The sequence below is a fragment of the Colobus angolensis genome, unplaced genomic scaffold (genome assembly GCF_000951035.1).
Source record: "Colobus angolensis palliatus isolate OR3802 unplaced genomic scaffold, Cang.pa_1.0 Scaffold95, whole genome shotgun sequence".
NCBI lineage: Eukaryota > Metazoa > Chordata > Mammalia > Primates > Cercopithecidae > Colobus > Colobus angolensis.
This window is the reverse complement of record NW_012123487.1, coordinates 9,085,719-9,108,317: the sequence shown is the minus strand read 5'-3', so window position 1 is coordinate 9,108,317 and position 22,599 is coordinate 9,085,719. Positions and strand designations below refer to the sequence as shown.

At 33.4% G+C, this 22,599-nt stretch overlaps 1 protein-coding gene across 1 annotated transcript in view; it reads right to left on the bottom strand.

The window, feature by feature from the left end:
* ERBB4 (erb-b2 receptor tyrosine kinase 4) overlaps window positions 1-22,599 on the bottom strand; it is a 1,169,376-nt gene that overhangs the window by 339,408 nt on the left and 807,369 nt on the right. Inside the window, exons 6-7 of the mRNA XM_011932361.1 lie at window positions 3,598-3,716; window positions 926-1,067 (exon numbers count right to left, since the gene is read on the bottom strand). Of these exons, the coding sequence (XP_011787751.1) occupies window positions 926-1,067; window positions 3,598-3,716 (261 nt within the window). The remainder of the gene's footprint in view (window positions 1-925; window positions 1,068-3,597; window positions 3,717-22,599) is intronic.

Below are 22,599 nucleotides of genomic sequence, written 5' to 3'. Positions count from 1 at the left end.
CAATATATTATCCTGAACATCTGATGAAAGTTAAGTGTGTCATTTGGAATCCTCAGGATGTTATCAATTTGTTTAAGATCCTTTAACATACCCTTTATATATATGCGTGTGTGTGTTTTGCTTAAGGCTAATTTGCTATTAAACATATATATATGCATATATATATACGTTTTGTTTAAGGTTAACTTGATATTAAAAATAAAATGCTAAGTATTCTAGTTACAAATAAGGACTCAAATAATTTTAGGTAAAAATCCATTGTTATTAGAAGCAGATCCTATTCAATACACAGCTTGCTACCACTTAACGCATTAGTTTTTTGGAGAAACAGTATGATAGGCAAAAATATTGTGGTATAGTAAAAACGGTAAGAGGTTTTGTTCGTTTGTTTGTTTTTTTGTTTATTTGTTTTTGAGATGAAGTCTCGCTCTGTCACCTAGGCTGGAGTGCAGTGGCACCGTCTCAGCTCACTGCAACCTCCACCTCCTAGGTTCAAACAATTCTCCTGTCTCAGCCTCCAGAGTAGCTGGAACTACAGGCACCCACCACCATGCTTGGTTAATTTTTGTATTTTTAGTAGAGACAGGGTTTCACCGTATTGGTCAGGCTGGTCTTGAACTCCTGACCTCAGGTGACTCACCTGCCTCAGCCTCCCAAAGTGCTGGGATTATGGGTGTGAGTCACTGCACCCTGCCACAGTAAGAGTTTTATAACCTCAAACATGTCATTCCTTTGCTATGAAACTTTACACCAATAACTTTACATTTTGGGTTAATTTCTTTATTTATAAAATGGGGACAATAGTACCTATGCCCAAAGTACTTATAATATTCTTACAAGTTTCAAATTAAAATAAACTTATAAAAATTCCTTTGATTTAAAATAATGACTCAATTAATTTGGTTATTCTTATTCTGTTACTTACGTGGACATTTCTTGACACAGAATGCTCCATATGTGTACTTTGCATTGAAATTGTGCTCCAGTTGAAAAGTGGTTGGATTGTAGACAAAGGTTTGGGGACACTGAGTAACACACGCTCCACTGTCATTGAAATTCATGCAGGCCTGCAACACAGCAAATATTACTTTCATTTACAAATAAACCTCATAATACTTGTTAATGAAACACTGCCAAAACATGAGAAGGTGTTTTCTATAATTCCACAAATACTACAAAATTTGATAATTTAAGAGTCATGTGTGTTTCTAAAATTTCATAAAACTCTTTTTTCCAGTGTCAGTAAATAGGCCATTTATGGCTACTGAAGCTTAAAGTGCTTAGCATGTATCCAGTAATTTCTAAATTGAGAATTGGTTTAAAGTTAGCTAATAGTGAAAAATTATTTCAGTTCACACTTATTCAAAGCATTTATATTTAGTCTTAAAGTATAGCACTGACAACCAAATCCCTAATTCTACAGGCTAGATGTTCACTTGAGCTGGTATTTTAAAGAGTTCCATGTCCCAAGTGACATGTAAAGTGCAATTATCACCATTGTCCTGTAAGAAAACATTGTGATGCTGATTTATATTGGACTTAAAGAAAAGGCTCTGGTTGGTGACTAGACAAATACAAATACAGTGCATGTAATGCTGAAATGTAAAGAGGTAATTAGCTATAGTCAGCCTGTAATTAAATAACATGATGTCATTTCTAGTATGGCTTTTTTCCTAATGCCACTCCATTTAGTAAAAGCCACCATGTAGAAGACAATTCATTTCTGCTGACTCATATATTTATATTAATAATTTATTAATATTTGCAAATTCATTTGGGAAGAATTAAAAACCATTTTATCACCTGAGAGGTGGGTATTTGATATAAAAACAGAATATAGGTGTAAGTACATATAAATATGTGATTAACAAAATTGTGGATGAGCTGATTCTTTTAATTGAGAAATTAAGTCTTTTTAGGCATAATTTAGGCCTTGGAAAGCAAGCTAATATGAACTCAAGCTATGATTTACATTTAATCACAAATAGTACATGTGGTTATTAATAAGCATTAATTTATTCTGTTTCCTCAAAACATTTGCTTCATCAATTGTTGTTTTAGCAAGCACTTTATCATAAACATGACAGTCCCCTGATGATGGTCTACTAGATGCATAATCAGAACAAGACTTACTGATGATACATTATTCACTAAGATGACACATTCTAGGAAGAATCTATTAAAAACCAATCTAGAAAACTCAGTAAGTTTTAATTTATGGCTATAAAACTTCATGTGTCCTTATAATTGCTTTACTAACATATTTTATGCAATGTTGTACACAGATTGTTTGGGAACAAAGGAACAAAAGCCAGAGGAATAAAACAAATTTAGCTTTGCACCAGCATACAAAACAATATAACTTATACCAAGGCCTTAGTCTGGCTTTCTTGAACATTCTGTACCAAAAGCCAAAGTGGAATCACTGGACCGTTCCGTAAAAGTAATGAAATGATAATTTGAAGCTCACTCAGCACTGTGCTTATCATGATAATAGAACCATGAAAAAAATTGCAGTGCAAAACTTCTAAGTGAGAGTTTTTGTTATTGCTGTTTATTTGTTGTTATTGTTTTGGAATTGTTAATGAACCACCTGCAGTGTTCAATGTCTTCAGAATCAAGCTTCCATCCTATGTCTGATGAAAGACAGAGGAAGGTTCTCAGTTCAAGACCTGCTGAGTATCTTCTTTAAATTTGTAACATTTTTATTTCCTTTTTTTCTTCCTCCCTATCCACTTCTGCAATACATATTTTCGTTTCACTATAGGATGAGTGTAGAAGATTATATTCCTTATGATATTAAGAAAACTAAGAAATTACTGTCTACATCATAAGAGCTTTAATATATAGTTTGCTCATTGCTGGAATTAAGTGTCTTTCTTTCTTTTTTTTTTTTTTTAAAAGGCTCAATTCTACTACATATGTTTGTTTGCTGGATATTTGAGAGGAAAAAATTTCTGTGTTCATTTTCAACTATATAAACATTTGTGTGTTTTTATGATTTTTAGCTTTAAAATTAAGCTGGTGTTCTGGGTATATGAAATTGAGTTAAATACAACTCAGAATTGCTGAAATGTATGTCAAAGACAAAGAGTACTGTGTCAGGAATATGATATCAAAATATAATTAAAAACTGTCCCTAACAAACTATTTGTAAATCTTAAACTTTTAAAATAATATTACCTTTAAAAATATAAACTAGAAAATACTGAAACTCATAAATATATCTTCTATAATCTTGAAATTTATGTTCAAGAAATAAAATGCAATTGCTCCCACTCACAGAACTCAATGATGCAACCACATAAACAGGTAATCACTGCGTTACTGGGAAAGGATGATATTAGATTATAGAAAGATATCTCAATATGTTCTCCAATGAATGTCGTTTGTAATATAAATTATATCAGAAAGATACAATTCATTTAGCAGAAGAGAACAATTCTAGTTAATCAATAGCCAACCTAGTGAGGGAATGACTTCAAGGAGGGCAGAGCATTTTTCTTAATTCTAAAGTGGCTAAAGTTGATCTTACTGTAATAAAACAAAGATTCAAAAGGAGAGCAGGATAATAAAAGAGAGAAACTGAAGACATACAAAGCAGTCTGTGTCCTTAGGTCCTGAGCAGCCTCCAGCACATTCTCGATGGCAGCAGTCACTGACGTAAGGCCCGTAGCATCTGCCGTCACATTGTTCTGCACACACCGTCCTTGTCACTGCAGAAGACAGAGATAGGACCATGATCAAAGTCTGCCACCAAGAGAAACTCATAAGCTGAGTTCTGGAGTGACAATTTCTCACCCTATCTTTGACTCACTTCAGCAAACATTTAATGAATGAGGTTTGCAACTAGATCAAAATTGTTATACAAAAATCTCCAAAATTAATATATAATTATTTCATTTTTATATTCTTTCTTGTTTCAGCAAGTAATTACAATGCTTTATGATGATTATACCATTTAACAAGAAAGAATCCAATTTGAAGCCAGGCACAGTGGAGTGTGCCCGTAATCCCAACTACTTGAGAGGCTGAGCAGGAAGATTGCTTGAGGCCAGTAGTTCAAGGATGCAGTGGGCTATGACTGCACTGTGAATAGTCACTGCACTCCAGGTTGGGCAGCACAGTAGGTCTCTGTCTCTAAAATTAAAAATAAAGGAACATTGATATAACTAAATGAGACGTTTGGCAGGCTAGGAAAGGTGAAGTCAATTCACACAATGTGTATAGTAAGGTCCTAACAGAAGGTGGCCCCAGAAATGGGTCTAAGACTTTTAGTAGTCAATGCAGAAAGGGATACATAAATGTTTAGTTAATTCACATAATATTTTACATGAGGAAAGAAAGAAAAAGGAAGGAAGGAAGGAAGGAAGAAAGGAAGGAAAGGGAAGGGAAAGGAGGAAGGAAAGAAAGAAGGAAGTAAAGAAAGCCATTCATAGTAAACACAACAAAAAGTATCATTGATCTTTCTTATAACGTACTTCAATCCAAGCTGAAAGCATCATATCAAGGTATACTTTACTAAAAGCAATGCTAAAGGTTATCCATCAACATTATAGTAATAAAAGACACAATTCTGCTTATCTCTCTTATTCCAAAAATATTTTTAGAGTATTTAAGGTATGAATTTTACAGGATATGTATAGTATATCACTTCATGGTTTCTGTATTTCCATGTCAGCCTTGTTTCTTCCTACATTTTTAAACAGCTCTTCTAAGCTTTCTTTGTTGCTACCTTATCAAGACTCTGCCTCATACATATTAGCATTCCCCAGACTTGTTCTTGGCTATTTTGGGGGCCTATGGGCTCATTCCTGTATAAAAGTCATTCATCTTCTACTTAGCATACTATCTATCAGTAACTGACTTTCAGATCTAGAATTGAGTTCTCTATGGAGCTACAGCATCCATTTCCAGCCATCTGCAGAAGTCCCCATTTTGATAGCAAGGTGTACAAAACAGAACATAACTCTTCTTCCCACACCCACTACTGAGTATACTTCTCTTTTACATTCCCTTATCTTAATTAATGGAAGCACTATATATCCAGTAGCTTGCTAGCAACTTGCAAAGCATTTTCTGTCTCCTATCCTCTTATCATCACTTCTCATACCTAATAAAATTGCCAAGTATTAGGAATTGTTTTCTAAATATTCCTCAGTATTTTCCCTCCTCTCTATTCCAACATTATTCAAAAGCCTATCTCAAATGATTACATAGTGTTCTAAAAGTTTTCTCAGATCCCATCTTTTCCTTCCAGTTAATCTTCCACAGTGCCCTAAAAGTAATGGCTTGAACCTGTAAGTCAACACCTATAAATCAGTGTTAATTCATAGTGTGAAACTTATGACCATCCCTGTACTAAAGGATTAAACCTTAAGCAAGGGACAAAAGCCCTCCTTAAGTTGACCATATCTCTGCCCTTTCAGGAATCACATTACTCTAACTGTTTCTCACGTACAGCCAGATAGAAATACCACTTGCAATTCAGTTGTGATTCTCATTGCTTCTTCACAAGGCATTTCTCCATGTTAAAACCCTTTCCTAGCCTCTCAGCCTAGGAAATACTTGCTCTGAAACCTGTCCAGACACAGCTCCAAGCTGAGTTATTTTCTCACTCTTGCTTCTGAACAAGCAAGAAGATAAAGTCAGTGTAGCAGTCTATGTAGTCTGAAGATCTAGGCTCAAATCCAAAATATATCCATGTGATATGGGCAAGTTATTTAACCATTCTGTATTTTACCTCACCATTTTAAAAGATGGAGTTAGTACCCATCTAATAGGATTGAAGATAAATACACAGGTATAAAGTGCTTTACATGGTCCCTATAAACAGTGTTCATCAACCTAGATATTTTTACTGCACTTATACATTGTATTTTTATCATATTTGCTTCCACCTCACCCCTACTAACCTATGGGTTTATTGAAGTTTATTGTCTTACTTAATTTTTAATCTTCAGTGATTAAACACAGGGTTGGTACTTAATACACAATATAAGTAAATATCCCCTTCAAGTAAATAGGTAAATCATATATTGGCAACTCAATGGCAGTATCTCCTGGGGGCTTAATATATTTATCAGAGAGATAGAAAGTTGTATAGAGTTAAAGAGATAGGTCACTAAGAAATATAAAGAGACAAATACTAAAATACTAAGATTTAAATGCTCCTTAAATTTCTGCTGTTGATTAGTTCATGATTCCATATTTTTAGTTGGATCCTTTTCCATTGAATTTGATGGTGATATTAATAAAACAATGCACAATATTGAAATATAAAGAATATTCTTCCATTTGAAGTGATCTAATTATTCTCTATGTAGTATAATCAATACAAACATCAAATAGAGTTTAAACTAAAATGGCACTTGGACTCACCCTGTGTCATGTTTTTTATCTTGTAAAAATAAGATTACATGCTATTTTTTACCATAAGCTTATAGAAGATTTGGAAAATAATCACATTTTTATATCTGGATTTGTGAAGGTATATTTTGTATTTGCAATTTTTGTTACATTAAACTTCAAAATAAATTATTTCTTCTATTAATATTCTAGTACAAAATTCTACATAACAAATCCTCTTGAGCTGTCCCTTCACTTTTTTTAAGTCTTTGACCAAATCACACCTTTGTAGTGAAGTCTGCCCCTGTTTAATACTGAATCTTTCCCAATCAACTGACTCCTCATGAACCTTCATCTTCTTTTTTCTCTTTCTCTCTTTCTTTCATCTGCCTTCCTTCCTTCCTGTATTTTGTTACAGCATCAATTACAATCTAACATACTTCACAATTTATTTATTCCATTTATTTTGTTTCTAGATGTATTACTATGTTTGTAACTGGCATTTACATTGTTTTATTTATATTTGATACACACATTATACATATATATATACCCAAACAATTTATATCCTTTCATGAACTCTTCATGTCATACACTATGCTTATATTGATATTTCTACCTTTTAACCAAGTGGTATATTTGTTTAGATGTCCTAATTAGTAATTCATACAATATAAATGAATTTTTTTTAAAGGAAACACTTTTAATTGACAGTTTTGTACAGAATAAATTCAAACACAATTCTTCTCTTTCAAATTCAATAAAGTGCTTCGATGCATCAACAGTCACTAATTAAAATAGCAGACATATGTTAAATAAATAAATAACTAGATTTGAAAAGTGTTATCACAGGACAGTTTATCAATTTGCTTCTATTTGACAGCTATTGCTCAGCTGGAAAACAATAGCATGGAGTCAACAATCTTATAAGTCACATCATATTTTAATCATAGACAGATATGTCTAAGTGTTACTTTTTGTTTTTAACTCCATGGTGATTTGAAGTAACTAGACAAAATGTTTCAGTTCCTCTTTATTTATTTACTTTGGCTTTTCCTGCCAAATGAGAAAATTAATGTAGAAAATAATTAAAATAATAAGACAAGTAACCCTAAATTTAGTTTAAAATTATTTATTAAATGTTCATGTTAAAATCATTTCTCTCTGGGGAAAGGATTCCCTATTTAATAAATGGTGCTGGGAAAATTGGCTAGCCATAAGTAGAAAGCTGAAACTGGATCCTTTCCTTACTCCTTATATGAAAATTAATTCAAGATGGATTAGAGACTTAAATGTTAGACCTAATACCATAAAAACCCTAGAAGAAAACCTAGGTAGTACCATTCAGGACATAGACATGGGCAAGGACTTCATGTCTAAAACACCAAAAGCAATGGCAACAAAAGCAAAAATTGACAAATAGGATCTAATTAAATGAAAGAGCTTCTGCACAGCAAAAGAAATTACCATCAGAGTGAACAGGCAACCTACAGAATGGGAGAAAATTTTTGCAATCTACTCATCTGACAAAGGGCTAATATCCAGAACCTACAAAGAACTCAAACAAATTTACAAGAAAAAAACAACCCCATCAAAAAGTGGGCAAAGGATATGAACAGACATTTCTCAAAAGAAGACATTCATACAGCCAACAGACACATGAAAAAATGCTCATCGTCACTGACCACCAGAGAAATGCAAATCAAAACCACAATGAGATACCATCTCACACCAGTTAGAATGGCAATCATTAAAAAGTCAGGAAACAACAGGTGCTGGAGAGGATGTGGAGAAATACGAACGCTTTTACACTGTTGGTGGGAGTGTAAATTAGTTCAACCATTGTGGAAAACAGTATGGTGATTCCTCAAGGATCTAGAACTAGAAGTACCATATGACCCAGCCATCCCATTGCTGGATATATACCCAAAGGATTATAAATCATGCTGCTATAAAGACACATGCACACGTATGTTTATTGTGGCACTATTCACAATAGCAAAGACTTGGAATCAACCCAAATGTCCATCTGTGACAGACTGAATTAAGAAAATGTGGCACATATACACCATGGAACACTATGCAGCCATAAAAAAGGATGAGTTTGTGTCCTTTGTAGGGACATGGATGCAGCTGGAAACCATCATTCTTAGCAAACTATCACAAGAACAGAAAACCAAACACCACATGTTCTCACTCATAGGTGGGAACTGAACAATGAGATCACTTGGACTCGGGAAGGGGAACATCACACACCGGGGCCTATCATGGGGAGGGGGGAGGGGGGAGGGACTGCATTGGGAGTTATACCTGATGTAAATGATGAGTTGATGGGTGCTGATGAGTTGATGGGTGCAGCACACCAACATGGCACAAGTATACATATGTAACAAACCTGCACGTTATGCACATGTACCTTAGAACTTAAAGTATAATAATAAATTTAAAAAAATAAAAATAAAATAAAATAAAATCATTTCTCTCATTGAGTATACTATTTAAATATGAAAATATCATACAAATATAATCCAATGTAGTACAATCTTAGATTCAATAGCAATTATTATACTGTGGAACTATTAAAATATTTTAAATTATTTAATCATTTGCATTGAAAAAACTATAAATTTTTGAAAATAGCAGCTTTTTCCACATAGTATTAAAATATTTCATATTTTTTCATGACACACCTATTTCCGATATTATATTCTCTTTCAGAAACATGCAAAAAATTCCTCTAAATTATTATCCAAATGCAGATGCATTCTACAACTTTTATTTAACATGTTAAAAGGGAATTATAGCTTTTATTTTCCAAAATCAGTCTATAATTGATTTATTTCAAAGCAAATTTCATTCAACATTTAATATAGGGCTTTTCACCATCAAGATTTTTACATCCCTTAATTCCAAATGAAAATTCAGTAAGCATGAAGCATTTGAACATATAAAAGGTAGACAAAAAGAACAAAATAACAAGCTTAGTCGCTAAACAGTGATGGGGTTAAAAAGTATTTCATTGTATTATTGTATGAGACTTGTATCAAGAAAGAAAACAGTCCCTTTGTACAATTCAAGGCTACATGCAAGACAAGTGGAAGGGCATCATAGAGTAAATTTATTTAGTAGCATTTTTTTGATTAATAAGCATTACTTAATGAGAATAAACTCATCAAATTATAGTCATATTTTATTATGATGGAGACACAAAGCAAAAAATAATTCCTGAAATCAATGAGATAAGTCAGCTTCTGTAGGAACATTAACTTATAATTGCTTTGGCTTTTATTAATTCCATCCTTGGTCAAATATTTCATTACATTTTTTTCCTTGTATTTAGTATCCTTTCCATATTGCTTCACCGGGTGCATTAAAATATCTGGGTCCAGTTTTAACTAGCTTATTCATTGATGGTATGCACTAAATGTGATTAATATAAAATTTAAAACTGGGACGTTAAACTCCTTATATTCGGGTCAGTAAACTTGACATGGGGAATGTGAATTCATTCAAAACATCCATGAGAATTAGATGGGTAGTATGTAAGGAATCAAACATTTCGTGGTAAGCCAATACTACTGAGGAAATATCTATCAAGTCAAAAAATATTAAAAAATTGTTAAGTAGTTTAATCTTATCAGTGTCTAACTAATAAGAACTATGGCTTAATTACTTCTTTCAGTATAATGATAACCAATACTGTGATTAAAGTTACTCCCATAGAACAAGTTTATTTTACTCGAAGAGGCTTGGCAATTTACTAATTAAACATTTATTGTTGCTTTCTAGCAACAATAGCAAAAAAGACAAAGATATTCATAAATAATGCAAAACAGAGCACTGACATCACAGTGACAAAGGATCTCTGTTCACCCATTAACAATAGAAATAAGGATAAATTTAGGCAAAGTCTTTGTGTCTTTTTACACTCTGACACTTCCTCCTCTTCCCCCATCTCCTTCCTCTTCCCTTATCTCCTATGTCTTCTCTCTTTCAGTGTCTTTTGATTCTCTTCATTTCCTCTAACCAGTGGTTCTGAACTGGGTTGTATATTAGCTCATCTAAGAGTCTTTCAAACTTGAATATTGGAATTCCTCTGTAAGTAAAACTTTTCATTCAGTTGGTATCAGTAGGACCCAAGACTGTTTAATAAGCCCATTTCTATTAAGCTCCCAGATAATGTCTCTGCCTGCTCATCTACAGACCCCATATTGAGTAGCAGAATACACAGCATTTGAAAAAAAAAAAAAAAAAAACAATGCCTGAGAAACACCTAGTTCCTATTAAATCAAAATTGCTGGCAATTTTCTAGGAGCTTTGGTAGCTTTAATAAGCTCCCTAGGATTCCAATATTCAGTCTAGAGTTGAGAAACTTTATTCTAACCAGTCAAATGAGAGAAAAAAATTTTAAGTCATTTACACCATTTGATTGAGTGATTATTCCTTGTCTGAAACTTAATCACAGTGACTTCTTGTTTTAATTTTCTACTTGTGTTGTAAAGATCTCCATCACTAATTGGAAAATCAAACAAACAAAAATTGATGTGCAAGTAGATATAGGAAAATTTGGGAGGGAAATGACCTATATTTTCAATGGAAGTATTGCCTCACTGGTTCTGATGACAAACATTAAGGATAAATGAGATACCAGTAGAAAATTTCCCTTCTCTCACCCAGCAGCTGTCTGAGTGACAAGTATCTTGGGGCAATCCCTAATCCATTGCTAAACACATTTTAAAGCATATTTATTTTATTTTTTAAAATTTTATTTCAATTTTTATTCAAAGACTTATACCTCTATGCTGCCTCTATTCTATTTTTGTTGTCAAAATTTTGACAAATTATGTTCATAAAACATAGCATGCTCGTTAACTAGATAGTATTTGAATGGAATGTTTTTATTACACTGTTTCCAGTTATATACCTGGAGGTTTGAACTAGAAGAGAGAAATACTTCGGTTACAGTAGAAGTGATATGGGTTGGATGTGAGGAAGAATTATTGACTATTAGAGGGATAAAAACAGTGTAATGGGCTTCTTAAGTGTTTATTTGTCAGTATTTTAAAAGAAATCTCTTCTACATGCTTTAGACATCCACTTAATTAAAGATAGGAGGCTTGATGAAAAGTTCTCTAGAGGTATCGTCTAGCTCTAAAATTCAATATTTATTCCTATTAATGATGAAACTGTGACTAAAAAACCGAACACTTTGGGTTGTGTAACATGTTTTAAGAAAGCTATCATCAACAGGATACACTTAAAGTGAAACACATAAAGCTCACAGACCATCCAAGAAGAGGCATGACTTATAGAGCATGCTAAACTGTGGAAACAATCAGGTTCAATGAAACCAGTGCCAAACTATACACTGTTATTAATTCTTCCAAAGGAGCATAATTGAACACATTTGTGTGTCCAGGGTCAGATAGAAGCTAAAAGCCAAATAGAAAGATTTAAAGTAAAGATGTCTGGCCCATCTCCTACATTCTGATTCAGTAAGTCTGGGGAACGTGTCAGAAAATTCATTTTTTCATTTGGAGGCTTACATTTTTCAGAAGTAGATTTTATAGGCCAATATTTCCAAACTTCTGCTCTAAAACACTCTCTTATTTCTAAAGAAATGTTCCCATAGATGGAAAGGTAGAGTCAGAGCTGGGTTGGTCTTAAACTAGAATGCCCTTTCCTATCTCATATTAAATTACAGAAGAAATAAGTCAAAAATTGTTGCTTCACAGAGTAAGGCCTCATCATAAGCCTAGATCCTAATTTTCACAGGAAAATAATTTTGCACTTTAAGGATTTTTTAATTCTTTTAACCAGCTACAATGTATGATCTAACGTATTTAAAAAGGCTCTCAGAGATCTTTTTTGAAAAAAAAAAAAATAGACCTAGCAAAATAGAATTATCAGAAAGTATCTGGGCTTCTAAATGACCACAATCATACACATTTTCACAACACAAAATAAAATATAACTAATTCTCTTTTATTCCTAATTCCTAATTGGTATGGTGATAGCTATTCTAAATGAACCAACCAGGCCATACCATGAAGTATATACTCCACAGGTAAAATAACCATTTAATCCAAAATGCAATAACCTCTGTAGTTCCCCTGGAAAACATAGCAAATATCTGTGCGGTCCCTCCTGAAATTGATATTCAGAGTCAGTTAATAAAAGTAGGGCCAGGCCGGGCGCAGTGGCTCATGCCTGTAATCCCAGAGCTTTGGAATGCCGAGGCAGGTGGATCACCAGGTCAGGAGTGACCAGCCCGACCAACATCATGAAACCCCATCTCTACTAAAAAAGGGAACCCCATCTCTACTAAAAAATACAAAAAATACCCGGGCGTGGTGATGTGTCTGTAATCCCAACTACTCAGGAGGCTGAGGCAGGAGAATGGGGTGAACCTGGAAGGCTGAGCTTGCAGTGAGCCGAGGTCACACCACTGCACTCCAGCCTGAGTGACAGAGTGAGACTCCGTCTCAGAAAAAAATAAATAAATAAATAAATAAATAAATAAATACAATCAGAGTGGCTCACATCTGTAATTTCAGCACTTTGGGAGGCTGAGGCAGGAGGATCACTTGAGCCCAGGAGTTCAAGGCTACAGTGAGCTATGATTGTGCTTCTGTGCTCCAGCCTGGGCAACACAGCGAGACTCTGTCTCAAAAAAAGAAGAAAAAAAAGATAATCACGTCCCCCTACGAGTCAATTAGTGTACTTTTGTAGCATTTTTCAAACTTTTATTAAAAAATAAATCACGATTTACATACAAATAATATTGTATTATGGCTTAGTACACACATACTTGATGAAATATTTTGAGGAATAATATTGAGTCTAATTAATGCAAGAGCATTTTGATACTGCCTTTTCTATTTGATTGTAATCTGGTCAATTTCATTCCAATCTATCCTATTTCAATAAAAATGTATTGTTGGGCAGGGTGCACTGAAGTGATTTTATTATATACTAACAAGTTGCAACCAGCAATCTGAAAGCATTGCCTTATTGCATGAACAAAGGTCAAATTAAGAAATTAGAGAAACTAATCTCTGTGCTTTTCTTATACATGTGCAGCAAATTAGCCTTCTAATGAATTCAGGAATTTAGAGTCACTGGTGATAAAATTTCTTTTTTCTGAAGTTTTAGGATCCCAGAGGATATGGAAAATCATTGCACAATACAGCCTGCCATAATGCCTTGTCTTCAGAATTGTGCCATTGAGACTGACCATTCTCAGAGGTTTGTGCTTTTTATTCCCACCATCATTACTGGAAATTTGGGATCGTTCAGTCTGAATTTCTCCTACATGGCAGTATATTAAAATGTGGGCCAATACAAAACAACTTTTTGGATCCTCTCCAAGCAATACATTTATAGAAAGTAATATAATCTATAGATATTAAAGCTTTTATGCATGATTAATATATTGATAAAAAAATTATAATCCCTCTGATCAGGACAAAAGTTCAGAAATCCTCAAAATTTACCAAAAAAAAAGTCATGTCACAATAAAAAGGGTATTACTTATTATATTTGTTGTTACTTCCTTTCTTAAAATTCTGAAATTACATATGCAGTACCTATTTTCAGAGAAATATAAGTAACTACAGATATATAGAATTAAAGACAATTCATTTTTTCTCTTACCACAGCAATAACAACCAATGTCAACTTTTGAGTCTCTGTGAATGCTTGACATCCCTATTATGGTTCCACACTAGTATGAGAGTTAAGAAAACACAAAACACACAATCAAAAGTAACTCAAAATAACGCAGATCTTTATAGTTTTCAAATCCAGGAAGGGGACACAATCTCCCTTCCTGCCTCCAAAAAAATTACCCCATCAATCTATATTTCTCTACATGCAGAAATGCCTTATTCTCCTCCTTCAGAACTTTCTCTCACCCCACTTCCTCTTGTCTCTCCTACCTTGTTTCCAGTGTATATACCGAAATGATTCATGAGGTTGAAATGAGATAATTCATGTGAAGCTGTTAGTACAAACCTGGCACAATGGATAACTACAGGAAGTTCTCTGGAGATGACTTTACATAATTTTTGACTTTACATAATACCTAATTTTGACTTTACATAATAGCTGTGCTAGATTAGACACATGGCTTAACCTCTCTGTGCTTTGGTTCTTCATCTGTAAAATAAAAATAACAAATGTACTTACCTCATGAAGCTGTTACAAAGATTTTATATATTACAGGAAATTACTAATTTGGAATAGTGCCTAATATACAGTGAACATTATATAAATATTGGCTCTTGATGTTAAGTAATCGATGAATGGTAGTTATTATCTTGCTTTATAGCTTGTTATTTTTAACTAAATATTATATCATTAATTGTCTTTTGTAGAAGCATAAATATGCTTCTGCTGTATTATTTTTCAAAGCTCTATATTATACTATTGTATGAATATACCCTAACTGAATCCTCTTTCTAAGCTATTTGCTCTGGTTGTATTTTTTACTATTATAAATCCTGCTGTAATATACACTATTTAACATTTGTTTTGTGCATATGATAATCTGAGTGTTGAAATAATACATTTCATGGTTCAAGAAAACGCATATTTTAAATCATTTGACACAAATGACCAATTAGACTACATAGTGATTTTTACCTCTTTATAATCCACCAAGAATAACTGATATTGTTCCAAGTTCTGTACTTTCATTCTTACTAGGAGTTATCTGAATATGTTTTTAATTTATAAAATTGAATGTCATTGATTATAAGTAATGTCAAGCATTTTTTTGCAGATTTCTTGTGTAAATGTTTCATTCTTTTTAATTAAAATTATTTTAAAAATACAGACTAAACTATAATGCAGTTAAAATAATCTTTTTCCTTTTTTTTTTCTTTTGTTTGACAGAGTCTCGCTCTGTTGCCCAGGATGGAGTGAAGTGGCATGATCTCGGCTCACTGCAACCTCCCTGTCCCAGGTTCAAGGGATTCTCCTGCCTCAGCCTCCTGAGTAGCTGGGATTACAGGCGCCCGCCACCACGCCCAGCTAATTTTTTGTACTTTTAGTAGAGACGGGGTTTTACCATGTTGGCCAGGCTGGTCTTGAACTTCTGAACTCATGTGATCTGCCTGCCTTGGCCTCCCAGAGTGCTGTGATTACAGGCATGAGCCACTGTGCCCAGCACCCCCCCAAACTTTTCTTTTTTTCTGAGATGGAGTTTCCTCTGTCGCCCAGGCTGGAGTGCAGTGATGTGATCTTGGCTCACTGCAACCTCTGCTTCCTGGGTTCAAGCGATTCTCATGCCTCAGTCTCCCGAGTAGCTGGGATTACAGGTGTCACCACCATGCCCAGCAATTTTTTGCATTTTTAGTAGAGATGGGGTTTCACCATGTTGGCCAGGCTGGTCTCAAACTCCTGACCTCAAGTGATCTGCCTGCCTCGGCCTCCTAAAGTGCTGGGTTTACAGGTATGAGTCATCGTGACTGGCCAGAAAATGATCTTTTTGTTACATTTTATGTTGTATTTGTTATGTCACGTTTAAAAAGAGAGTCATCATCCTGTAATTTTTACCTCTATTTTTTTCCTAGTATTTCCAGTTATATCACGTGTTTTTAAATTTTTAATCTATAATTCATCAATCTGTATGGGTCTATCTACTTATAGACTATCTAGTTTATCTTATGCTCTTTAAACTTTTAATGTACAACCCATCTTATGTCTTTTGTTTTATTGTAGGGCTCTAACATTACCTGATTCCATAAGTGAACCATTTATTCATACTCTCTTTGTTAAATAATCTATGCTTTTGTCATTTTTAAAAAAGTTACCTTTGTAAAAACTAAATTACTATAGACATTTGCCTCCAAATGTCTAACTTTGTTAGATTGCATTTAAGCAATACCATTCTGAACCAGTTATATACTGTTTTAATAATTATTACTTTTTAACATTTTAATACTTGATAGGGAAAATCATTCCACAGGGTTATCCTTTTCAAACATCTGGCCATTTATTTATTTATTTATTTAGATATAGAGTCTTGCTCTGTTGTCAGTCTGGAGTGCAGTGGTGCAATCTCTGATTCTCCTGCCTCAGCCTCCCGGGTAGCTGGGACTACAGGAGCATGCCACCATGCCCAGCTAATTTTTGTATTTTTGGTAGAGATAGGGTTTCACCATTTTGACCAGGATGGTCTCAATCTCTTTACCTCATGATCTGCCTGCCTCGGCCTCCCAAAGTGTTGGGATTACAGACTTGAGCCACTGCGCCCGGCCTCATCTGGCTATTTTATTAAATATATTTTTAAGAGATTCTTTAGAAAAAAAAGCATTGATAATTGAATAAGATAGTTAAAAATATAGATTAATTTTAGAAGAACTGACATTTGCAAAGCATGGGCATTTCTATCTTAGAATGCAGTAGTTCTCTATTCATTTAATTTTGTGGTTACATCTTGGTGAAATATTGTAGCTTGGTTTTTCTTTTAAATTATCAGCAACTAGTTGTTAACATCAGAATCTGTCTTTTTTTCTGTTCCCTCATTCTTTCTATTTTCTAGTCAATGAAATTACATATGTCTTAGATACATATAACATCCTTACTAAAGAGGAAAATAATCACCCTGTGTGACAGTTACTCAAGAAATACTGAAATCTGAACAAAACTTGTAGGTATTCCTGTGGTCATAATGCTCTGTCAGCTCCATTATAACACAATTCATGGGCAAAAAGATTTTAGATAGACCAAAAATAACTGTCTTCAGTGAGACAGTAATATGTACAAATTATTTTTTTAAAATATTTTTGTATGTTTTTATAACTCATCATAAATTAATAGAGTGAATATTTCTTTGGAAAGTGCCCACAGTAATGGAGAGATGCAGCCATAATAATATTATAAATTGTTGAGTAATATATAAAATTTATATTGGCTTCAGAAACGGAATATTGACATGTCTGATATTTAGTGAATTCACATTTATTCTAATATAATGGGCAAAAATGTGACTTGGTACAAGAGAAGTTGACCTGTATCCAGTTGCCCCTTCTTATCCTCTTTCATCCCTATACTGTTTACTTATTTATTTAACCAAATTGATTAATTTGAAAAAGAATATAACACATTTCAGATAATCTTAAGGCAGAACTTTAAAGAGAATATCTTTCTTCATGCTTGCTAAATTCTCAAACCATGAGAGTCGTATGTAAGTGCTTGCTTTTCCTAGAATAATATCTCACACTTCTTTCCATTTCTGTAGCCAAAATAGTATGGCTGTCCTATTTATCAGAAGCATGTCACATGTAGGTAATTTTGAAATTTTCTCTTTGATAGTCAAATATAATTACTCTAATGACAGTCAGCTCTTTTGCTGTGAAGATACAAATAATTCAGAATAAGTTGTCATCACTACCAAAATAACAAAATTATTTTACTGGTAGAACTTTCAGATATATCTAACTGTTCTAACTGTTCTTCTCAATGTTCTATTAATAATCCTTCAAATGTGGAGTATTCACTTTCTGATCTCTCTGCTTAGAATAGCTATCTGCACAACACCCCACGGTTTGTATTCTCCCAATCTATCTATATCTGTATCTATATAATCTATAACTATATATGTAGTAGTACACACACACACTAGATGATAGATAGATAGATAGATAGATAGATAGATAGATAGATAGATAGATATAAGATAAGAGAACTTTTTGAAACTTAGCTTCTTAAATTGAGTTAGAGGTAGGACCAAATCTCTAGTTACCTAATGTCCCAGTTTAATATTCTTTTTGATCGTTTCCAAAATTCCTCACCTTTGTCTTATATCTAACCCACAGCATGCACACAGAACAGGAACAATTTTATATATATCTTTATACCCCTGAAGCTCTTGGCTTGGCATTATCTCCTGAATCCCATTAAACCGTAATATACAGAGTATTTTAAATATATACATTTCCTGTAGTTAAAATGAAACAACTTGTTCTTTTAAATATTTGAGAAAAGTCATTACATTACAACAAATATTATCAACTTATGTCAAAATGAAGAGCACATCAGGGAAGATTTTTCTCATTTTCTACCAGTAAATTATTGGGGCACTTTTTGAAATGTTCAATGTAATCAAGTAATTAGCTTATTGTAATGTTTACTTTAATTTCACAATATCTCCAGAAACTATAAGTCCAAAAAAGGAAAAATGGGAATAACTGAAATCAATAAGAAGGCTTATGGATGTGCAAAGTTATTAGTAAAATACAAGGGTTTTAATTAAAGATGTTGGCGTTGCAAAGACTTGCTGTTATCCTGATTGATGGTGCCTGCTGGCTCAGCTCTTTCCCTGTTTCCCATTAGCTCCCACTTGCTTTTCTCTGCTCTAATTGGATATTTACCACATCGGCACCTTCTTTTTAAACAACAATTGTTCCACAAAGAATGTAAATACAATTACACTTTAGACAAATTATATGTGTATGCATGTGTGTGAGTATAATTAGTTTATTATCTTCATAATTTGTCATTTTGGTTTCACAATCTACAGAAAATTCTTGAAAATTTCATGGAGAAAGATACAATTTAATTTTCAACTGCAACATTTCTGGCTGAAATTTTGAGGAACAAAAATACATAATCATTTTGTTAGATTTTATTATTCTATTTCAAAGGAGTTCCAGATATACGTTGGAACACATAAAAGGAGATGTATATATTTCTAACATTTTTCTTAAGAATAAATAAAATGCATAGGCCACGCTAAGTTTTGGTTTGTTTTTCACCTTTACTATTAAACTGAAACTTTTAATATATTACAAATGTTAAAATCAAATTCCTTCATGCCCAAGCATAATAAATTACCGAGGAAAATGCTAAATAAGTTCTAAATTTTCCTAGCATATTCTATAATGTCTGTTTGGAAATAATAACATAAAATGTTGTTTGGAACAAGGTTTTCTTTTGCCAGTATAGTACTACCCATATTAACAATTATCTACAACAACAACAAAATACAGTGCTTATCTTTATTTTACTATTATTCCATTTTTAATTAAAAGAAAAGATTTTGAGATAACCTGGCAGTTTCTATTACTTATGACAGTCTAGGAAGACTGTCATAAGTAAGTAAGAAGTAAGAGGTAAATCCCATCAAAAGGACTTTTCTTTTGGCTAAAGTAATGCATTAGTCAGTTTAATGGCATTTAAATGGAGAGAAGTGTGTCTATTCACTCCAGTGGTTAAAGTATGTATTTCTTCATTAATTTTGTGGTATTTCAACTTCTACAATAAATAATGTTTTTAACCTATTGTCAAACTCACATTTTTCAATCAGTTTATCAGCAAGGAACGCCACTTACAAAGCAACTTAGAAAACTAAAGGGTATATTGAGTGGTTATAATTATGACTACTTTAATGCAAAATGTATGCAAGGGTCAGGAAAATCAAACTGTAATATTTGTATATATGCCTTTTTCCCTCTCCTCATTCAAAATGCAGTGACTGAGATAACATCAGGTCTAGCAGGACAAAAAGAACGTGTAAAATGAAACGACCACCCTTTCTGATAACGGGAGACTGGAGAGAGCTGGCCTGATATTGTGCTTAAAGATAAAAAAAGGACATGCAGTACCTACTTGAAATGAGATAAGTGTGCTTCATATATCTTGCAGGGACAGAGATAACTTTGTTTCTTTAATCATTATTATTTATTTCTTAAACCTTAGTCTTTCTCATACCTAAAACCTATAGAGCTCAGACCTTACAACTCAGTTCTTATGAATAGAGAGAGTTGTCATTCTTACCCGTAAGCCTGCTAAATAATACTTCTATAAGCTTCAGACTTCATATGGCAGATAAGTTTGTCTCCCCTGACATGACTACATTAATCCACTGAATCAATTTACTTAAGCTGTGCTATGGAGCAATGCAGCCACCATTTAACTGAGCTTAAAAGTACTTTCAAGTTTGAGTCACTGCTCCACATGTAATGTAGCTCTCAGTGTCCAATCATAAGTTCTCCTTTGAACCTTTGCAACTCAGTGAGAAATATTCTTGTTAGGTTTATAGGGTCATGATGCTCTAACATCCAGAAGTATTTAAGAATAATAAATTCATGAAGTTTCAGAAAATCAGACTCATGAGGAAGAGGGGAACACTTAGATTTTACAAGCACTATCTACTTACATTAATATTTACAAAATTCTTTAAGTTGAATTAGGTTTTTTTTTTAAAGAATTTATCTAGAAAAATATTTCGTATGTTACAAAAACATTTAAGAAAACATACTAGTTTCACAGTTTAGTCTGAACATAATTAAATGCTAGGGAGGAACAATGACACAATTAAATTATCTAACATGCAATCAGGCTAACTGTGGCACACAAACAAGTACACAAAATAACTTGCAAAATGTTACTAAATTTTACTAAAAATGTACTAAATTTTACTAAAAATGTAAAACGTTGTACTGAAATTTCTGTCTGGTAGGTTTGCATAGTGAACTGTTGTTCATAGTAAGTTGACGGTTTGTTCACATTCTTTTTCTATTTAGCTAAATCTATTAGAAACAAAAACAAAAACCTTTTCTTCATTTCTTCTGTTTAAAATCTCTGGCCTCCCACAGACCTTCCCTGAAGCTCACTGTTGTTGTGACCGGTTTCTTTGTTTCTCTGTATCTCTATTCAGAGATGTTTTTCAATCTGATCACCACTCTTTGCTTCATTTCACCCTAACAAGTCATTCATTTTCATGAACTTGTTCTCCCAGAGCCTGGGCCATTTGTCTTTAGCGTGGCTTCTCACCATTTAGTGACAAAGAGGATAACTCCCAGCACATTTGCTAGGAGACACCTGTGGGAAGATGTCAGCACTGATAAGGTGTAGTCAGTGAAATATATGCTTCACTTCAGTTGCCTTAGCTGAGGTGTGGGGCTTTTTAATACTTTTGTCTCTTTTCCCCAATGTATGGAAAGTCTCAAAGAATAATTAGCCATAAAAAATAAGGAAATATTTGGTAAATCATGAAGTTAAATACTTCCAGAGAAGCCTTCACTAAAGTGAATTTACTGTAGTCATAGGGAAATAAGTCACTTGTAAATAACATATGATTATGTCTTTCGGACTCTAAAATGTACTTTTATATAGTCAATCTAGAAAAGCAGAATATTGTCAAAAACTTACATAGCATGTTTTCTGATTTTTTAAAAGTTAAGTCAGGGTCAGATATAAGTGTATCTTTAGTGGACCTAAGAGTAAATAATAAGTTTTAAATAACAGAAGAGTCACTGGAAATCTACAGAAGCCGAAAATAATTGACTTTAAAAAAATGAATCGTGTGTTACAACTGTATGGGGTCTCTGGAGGTCTCGTATTGTTATGGAATCTCCCATGAGATCTAATTCTCAAAAAATACAACCTAAATTCTAAAATTCTGATCTTACAACAAGTATATTTTTGAGTAGTTCCAAAATACTTTTTGCCTCAGGATGCTGGGCTCTTTAAATATGGATAAGTAATTTCACTTTCAAGTAGCTCAGACTAAGAGAGAGAGAGAGAGGAGGGCAGGAATGAATGTCAAGGGCAGGCAGCCTCCAACCCCGCTCCAGGGCTTTTGCTCTTCCATGTCCCAGCCACCAGGTGTCAGTAGACTTCACAAGGTGGAACTGGCCTACAGGAGTTTGCCTTCCATATTCATTCATTCAGATTTAAATTGGAATAAGTTTTCTAATAGTATCCTTTCTAGTTTATTATAATATCGGCTATTATTGATTGGGTTTTGGATACACTAATAATTATTTAAGCGCTTCAACTGCATTGTTGTATTGAATTTCATTGTGCCCCCCACCTTCCACCTCCCGAAAAACAAAAGAAAAGAAAACAAACAAACAAACAAAAAAACCCTCAGGTAAGTATAATTATCTCCATTTTATAGATGTGGTAATGATATTTTGAAAGATGAAGTCATTTTCCCATGATAGAAAGTGGAAACAACTGGGATTTGTATCTTTTGGCTAATTTCAAATCCAGCTTCCTAGACTACCAAACTGTGCTACAAAATATTGTATCCAGGAAACAGTTGTCTTTAGACTAAGAACACTTAGGTTAAAATTCCTGGTATTAGCTGTGTAAATTTAACCCTTTAATCATTTCCTCTGCTTATATTTCCTCAACTGTAAAATGGGGTTAATGTAACTGCCCTCTTTAACTCACAGGAATATTGTGAAAATGTATTTTTAAAATGGAAATATTTAATAAAGTTCTATGTTAACT